The sequence below is a fragment of the Rattus norvegicus genome, chromosome 3 (genome assembly GCF_036323735.1).
Source record: "Rattus norvegicus strain BN/NHsdMcwi chromosome 3, GRCr8, whole genome shotgun sequence".
NCBI lineage: Eukaryota > Metazoa > Chordata > Mammalia > Rodentia > Muridae > Rattus > Rattus norvegicus.
The window spans coordinates 70,318,264-70,325,097 of NC_086021.1; the positions used below are offsets into that span (position 1 = coordinate 70,318,264).

The following is a 6,834-nucleotide window of genomic DNA, read 5'->3' on the forward strand; positions in this document are numbered from 1 at the left end:
CACAATACAAATTAAACCAGCTAACTTTCATCTATGTGAAAATCTATATAATAAATACAGATAATAGATGTCAGTTAACATACCTATATGTGGATATATATTATGTGATATCTATTAATATTCAGAAGGAAAATTATTTAGATGAATTCAAAATACCATTGTTAATTTGAGCAGAGATTTAAGACCTGCACAGCTCCTACAATCAGAGCAGTTTCTAAAAACACTCACCACCAAGATGGCTGCATACCACTTACAGAAAACAATTCTACTGGCCATGGAGCTAGTTAAGGCATAACTAGTTAGTTTACAGCTAAATCATTACTTGGTTACAAGGCTCAGTTACTAGGATTATCTTCTGTATTAGGTTAATCCAATGGAATAAGTGCCAGAGCCCAGTTCAAATAGATTGCTTTTTGCAAGTTTACTTTAAAATCGTGTGTGTGTGTGTGTGTGTGTGTGTGTGTGTGTGTGTGTGTGTGTGTTAAACATGCAAACTTTAATCTAGCCTGGTATCCTAGAACACATAAAAACATCATTTGCAAGAGGGTGGTGTGGGAAGATCCAGATGAATGTTGGCCTCCCCTTTGTAGGACTCGTCTCAAAACAAACCAACTCCTGGGGAAAACAAATACACAAACATTTAATCTCCAAGTAAAAAAAATCAAAGCTGTCGGAATTCTGTGGCTTTGAAGTCTAAACTCAGCAGCATTCTTCAAAGTCAAAAAGCCAAGCCTTCGAGACCTGCAATGGCCAGTGAATACTTATACCCGATACTGTGAAGGAGAGCCAATAAGGTGGTGAGGACTTGAGGAGGTGAACCGGCAGCCAGGGTAAGCCCCTGAGGAGGTGTGATGACTAGAAACCTTTCACTGCAGGGCCAGGGTCTTTTTGGGAGGTGTGCATAAGGCAGCCACAACGTCTATGCAGGTAAGTCTGTCTCTCCCAGGTGTCTCAGCAGGCTATGCTAAACATAAGTCTATGAAAACAAGCTATCACATTTTTATTTGCATATGCAATATTACAATTGTTTAGAATGTTTCAAAGCAACAGTAACCAAGAGGCTACAAAATATCTTTTTTTCCTAAAATAATGTTGTTTCTCCCCCTCCCCTTCAAGGGTGCTAACATCTTATGTTACAATACAATACCTGTGATTAGGTACTTCATGAAGAAAAGAGGTGTGTTTAGCTCCAGCTGTAGAGACTGAAAGCTTGCCCTCAGACAGCTCTATGTGTTCACCAGGTGAGGGCTTGTTAGTTCCGAGGTACAGTACAGTACAGTAGGCAAAAGTAAGAGACCACAAGAAACGGAGCAGAAGGCAAGCAGAGGAAGCCAGGCTCACTTTACAACAGTTGTATTCTGTGCCCATAACCAATCCACTCCTGTTAATCCCTCTTAATGACCTCGCCCCAGATCTTAAAGGGGCCACACCCCCAATTCCGTTATGTGGGGGAGGGGGAGGGGCAAAGTTTCCAACCTGGAAATCTCCATGAGGAAAACCATACCTAAAACTCTAGCAGTCAGTTAACGATTCAACACCAGTATGTTAGAATGTAGATCACAGTCAGGAGACAGTCAAATCAATTACCACAGTGAACGGACACCTCAAACCTCAGGTTTTACTAATTGGTTCAGTAACTCTGGCAGAGCATTTCCTCCCCCACACCCCACCCCGTCGTAAAATGTGGAGCTGCACTGATTTGTCCTTCAAATAACCTGTTACAGAGGCCTAGACCTTGGAAAATTACAGACAACAGAGGACTTCTTTTGAACAACAATATCCAGGGATAAGAACTAAAGGAGGCCTCACCACCTATTAGGTTATTGAGTCATGATATAATTAGTTCTATAGTAAGGAGCCTTCCTTCAAAACCAACAATTATAGCATATCAGGATCGCACCCTGCCACCTCCTGAATATTCTCATTTTCCCACAATTTAAACCTTTTTTAAAGGGCTTTTTTTTTTTTTTTTTTTTTTTTTTTAGAAAAAGCAAAAGCAAACGCTAATCCTGGATACTCAAAGGACGTAACAAGCCTTGGACTAGACAAGTGGGAGAAGACGAGCCATTAGAAGCTCAATTTTTTAAAAGAACAGTGTTAGGTATTTTTTAAAAGAACAGTGTTAGGTATTCTTGCGGTCTATTTACAGGTGCATTTTCCCAGATGTCTTCCCTGAAGTTTGAAAAGTAAGTGCAAAGGTCCTTTAAAATATTTTCCTCTGTGGGGTGTGGTGGTGTGTGTGCCTGTAACCTCAATTTTGGGAGTCAGAAGCAGGAGGCTACCCTCAACTATAAATGCAGTTCCAGACCACCCTGGGCTAAAGGGAGTCTCGAATGAATGAATGAATGAATGAATGAATGAATGAATGAATGACTCATTGAGCATTTAATTATATTCATGCTCTTAAGGAACTCAGTGGTTTAGCCCCTACGTTCTCGAGCATACAAACTGGGGTGCTCTAGGCTTATCACTAGAAAGCTCTTCACGCTGCTCCGTCACAGAGCTCTCTGCCCTCCCCTACTTTGTTCAAAAGAACTGACCCTCGAGCATCTGTGACTGCGTTCTGTGTAAATGTATGACACAAATGCACAATGGAATTCTCTGCTATTTTCTTAAGAGTCTAATTCAGTTTCGGGTGAAAGCTGGTTCATCGTTAACTTACATAAACCCACAGCTCTGTCCCCAGGCCTTGTTTTACATTCAGAATCCCATCAACATATTTACTATTTCACACAGCTAAAATACATGGAAGGAGACACATTAGTATCTAAACTGCCCCCCCCCCCCGCCAAGAAAAAGTGGAGCTCTGTAGCAATAGGGATACTTGCATGGAGAAGATCAAACTTTAGAGAAAAAAAGAACGAATTCATACGCTGCAAATTTCCTCTACGTATGCATTACACTAAATATCTGTTAGATTAGTCATGCAGCCTTGAGACTCTTCCATGTTTCCTCTAGACAACTGCCAATGCTCGCATGGCCTCTGACGAATAAACATGCTGTGACTTGCTCCTAAGGAAACGCCTGTCATGTTCCAGGGAAAAATGACTTCTTCACTCTTAAACCACAAAAAAAAAAAAAAAAAAAAACAAAAAACAAAAAACAAAAAACTGAACGACTCTCATTCATTGCTTACAAAGTCGCCTGTTCCTTAACGTTCCCATTTCCGGAATGTTCATACTTTGTTTAGGGCATTTCTAGATTCTGATTAACAAAGAAAAAAGAAATTGGGGGTGCTTTATGGTAAAGAGGCTACAAGATAGCAATGGGGCGTTCTCAACTGAAGCAGGGTTGTGTAGTTTGACCGTTTACCACGACAAAGGTTATTCTCAAGTTCTGCTTGGCCCTTGCAGGACTACCTGTTCTCACCACTGTTTACCCAAACGTTTAACAGAGTGATTTTTAGCATATTTGGCAGGAAGGCATGCTTCATTTAATATTAACTCACCATGTGACAGCCCCTTCCCTTCCAATCGCTCCTCAAACACGTGACGGTAAAAAAAAAAAAAAAAAAAAAAAAAAAGTATAGGTGTTTGCCAATGCGACTGGCTTCGCGCTCGGCTTTGGCATCACCAATTGGCCAGAGGCACACAACACACACACACCCCCAGTCAGAGGCGAGCACCCCGCCTGCTCCCGGAACTGTCAAGCCGGGCTGACAGCTGGCACACCTTGCTGAGCCCTCCGAGGACTTCTAGGAAGCCCCTTTCTTGCAGTCACCTTGACAGAAGCCACCCGCCTGGGCCCGAGCGCTTGGCCGTGGAAACTTTTCCTTCCTTTCCCGGAGCGCACTTACAGGTGTCGTCCCCCGCCGCTCCACAGCCCCAACAAGGGGCCCTTTGTTACCACTTTTGCTCCGGGACTCCTCACCCAACGCCTGCCATTCGACTGGCCTTCCGCAACCCCCCGATCGGAAAGCTCGCCCAAACCAGCGAACCCCCCACCCCGGTTCGCCCGGGAGGACGCAGTCTCCTGCCCGCGTGTGGGTCGGCCCGGGAGCCGGGCGGCCCCGCGGGGAGCTCGCTGCGGGCAGGTGAAGCGCGCGAGGCCTCGGCAGCCGGGAGGGCAACTACCCTACTTACCCTGCAGAGCCGGCAGACTGCGTGGCGGGGGTGCGAGGCGCGCTGCGGGGTACGGGATCCCGGGCACTGCGGTCCATCGCGCTGCTGGCCGCGGCGCGGGCTCGAGCTCGGAGGCGGCGCGTCACTGCTGGGGTGGGAGAGGCCGGCGGGTCAGGGCGGGAGCGGGACAGCCAAGAGCCCGCCTCGACCCACGGCAGCTGGGGGCAGCCCCGCCTCCCCGGGGCGCTTCCACCTGCGGGTCGGTCCCTGCCTGAGGGCGCCGCGATGCCAGCCACAGGTCCCCGCCCCGGCCGCAACCCGCAGCCAGTCGGGGGCGAAGGGGCGGCGCGCGGCCGCCCCGGCTGCGAAGGAGGAGGAGCGGACCGGGCGCGGGACGGTCGCCACGCCCGCAGTTGGTGCTTGGGCTCCAGCAGCCCGCTGCGCACCAACAGAATCCCGTGTAAACTTTTCCGGAGGTGCTGCGGACCACAGCGCCCCCGCTTTCCCAAACCGCTGCCTGCTTTAGGGGACCCGGCCCGTCCAGGCTCCGCGCACTCCACCCGGAGCTCCGCTCCTCCCCCGCGCGGCTGGCTCGGACGCCCCGGAGCGAGCGCGCGGCGGAAGAACGGCCGCCGCGCCAGCGCCCCAACTCACCCTGCCCCATAGCCCTGCCGGGAGTCCCGAGCTCGCAGTCGCCTCGGCCAACTCGCCCTGCAGAAGTGAAGGTGACGAGGTCGGCATCGGAGCGAGCAGGGCAGCCAGCCGGAGAGGGGACGGATAGGGCGAGCGGGCGGGGACGTGGAGCGAGGAGGAATTTCCTACCCCACCCCGCACCCCTCCCCGGGGCACGCGGCTTTAGGGTACCGCGGGGGAGACCGGTGGACAGGAATCGTCTAGGCGGCTCGTTCCAGCCCCCACTGCCAGAGCATAGCTTTGGGAAGCCCCGCGAACCCAAGAGGGACAGTGGGCGGACAGGGAGGATACCTGGCCAGCAAAACCCCAGGGAGGGCCCAAGCTGTAGCGGAAGTGAGGAGAGCTCGTGGAACGAGCTCTGCTGATTGACTACCTGCAGTCTGACCTTCCAAGTGCTGGATTTTCTTTTTAACCTTACTGACCCCTGCGGTTGCTAGCCTGTAAATGGCACCTCTGACATTGTGATCTTTCTAATCCCTGGCAGGTTTAAGCTCGTCCTGTCTTCCCAGGCATGCTTCTCTTGATGTAAACATCCAACAGCTGTGATCTGAGGACTGGACGTTCTCATGATGACAGTCTATAAGCTAAGAAAGAACAGCAGAGATTTAGTGGCCTCCTGGAAGTTTCACAGAAATAAAGGAATCTCAGTGCTTGCTTGTTTGTAGTTTCGGTTCCTACAAGTATTCTCAGAGGAGGTGTCCCACCTGACAACCAAGGGTATTAGCATATCCTCTCCTCATTCTTAGAAGCTTGCCAACTATTTTAAAGTCATATTGATGAGTCCAAAAGCTTACCTCAGAAAATAATGCTAAATTAAAGAATATATAAATGGATACCCCAAGTGACAAATCTGTGATAGACATAAAAACATGATGTGGGCTAACAAAGGACTTACATTTTTGGCACACATTAAAATTAAACTAGTATTTATAACCCGTGCTTAATAAAAGGTTCTCATTCATTGCAACCACCTCCAATGATTTCTGGAATTGAAAGTACTAAGTGCTACTCCATATAATTAGATTGAGTCCGTTATCGATTCACTGTCCCTCATGGCGCAGAATATGGTCTCAGCGCATCTTTAAATATAAAATGGAGGCAGAAATCCTGGTGACTTCTGCAATTACTACAGTAGAACCATATCATTAGAAGTTGCTTTTAACTAATTTGACTAATAATGAGGCAATTGTTTGAAACGGATCGGGATTTTAGAATTTAAATAATAACACAGGTTTGACAAGTCCATGAATCCTTTCTGACCGTAAATGGATAGATTTACAGCTGTTGCATAGACAGGCTGCAAATAGTGAGTAACATGGAAACTACTTAAAGTTTATAACTTTGAATCACAGGATCAAGCACTTAATTAGTTTCAACCTTGATTTATGGCACACCAGTAATATCATGGATCACGGTTAGGCTGATCTTAAAGGTTAAGACATTTTTACAACATTTCGTAACTGCTGAAAGCAATTTTCATGACACCAGTTTTCCCTTACATCCTTTTGTTCTTGGGCACAGGGCAGGGCCACACTTTCCATGCACTTACATCGAGCCTATCCAAACGGCTTACTTGACAAGTGAGACGTTTCATTTCCTGGTAGAATCACACCGAGGAGAGTGCTGAGCCTCCACAGTGTAACCCGCCATTGTCACCGTGCAGAGATGGGTTAAGATGGAGGTGACATTAAGTTGAAGGGTTCTAAATATGTTATACTATTACCCTGAGCACAGCTCCTTGGAGAGGTTCAGGGTTTACAAGAGAATCCCCCAAAGCAGTTATTAATCTATTGTGAGATTAATTCAATAAACTGTGTTCAACATCTTTGAGAACCAAGACTAGACTTCATGTTCTTATGCATTACTGTCCGTGCTGCAGTCTTGTAACTGCATAACTTATCAGCAAAATGGTAAACATAGTTGCTAGAAACCTTTTTTTTTTCATACATAATGTTGGAAAATAGCCCTATCCCAGTCCCTCTGAAAAGTTGTTCAAGTCTGTCCAGATGTTGCTCAATTTCCCTGTTTGGAAATCTCCCCTCTTACTCCATGCAGTCATTGTTACTGAAGGTTTTGTCTC

The 6,834-nt window shown here is 47.3% G+C and overlaps 1 protein-coding gene across 11 annotated transcripts in view; it reads right to left on the minus strand.

Annotated features, from left to right (window-relative positions):
• The window catches only part of Cobll1 (cordon-bleu WH2 repeat protein-like 1), a 163,476-nt gene extending 156,895 nt beyond the window's left edge, over positions 1–6,581 (minus strand). For 6 of the 11 annotated variants that reach the window (XM_063283623.1, XM_006234304.5, XM_039106330.2 and 3 more), the window contains exons 1-2: positions 4,716–6,581; positions 4,083–4,209 (exon numbers count right to left, since the gene is read on the minus strand). In XM_063283623.1, coding sequence (XP_063139693.1) covers positions 4,083–4,209; positions 4,716–4,725 — 137 coding nt within the window. In that variant the 5' untranslated portion in view covers positions 4,726–6,581. Of the gene's footprint in view, positions 1–1,147; positions 3,513–4,082; positions 4,324–4,715 lie in introns of those variants that run through there. The other 5 variants (XM_063283618.1, XM_063283621.1, XM_063283619.1 and 2 more) reach the window with 2 other exon arrangements.
• Between the last annotated feature and the right edge of the window lie 253 nt (positions 6,582–6,834).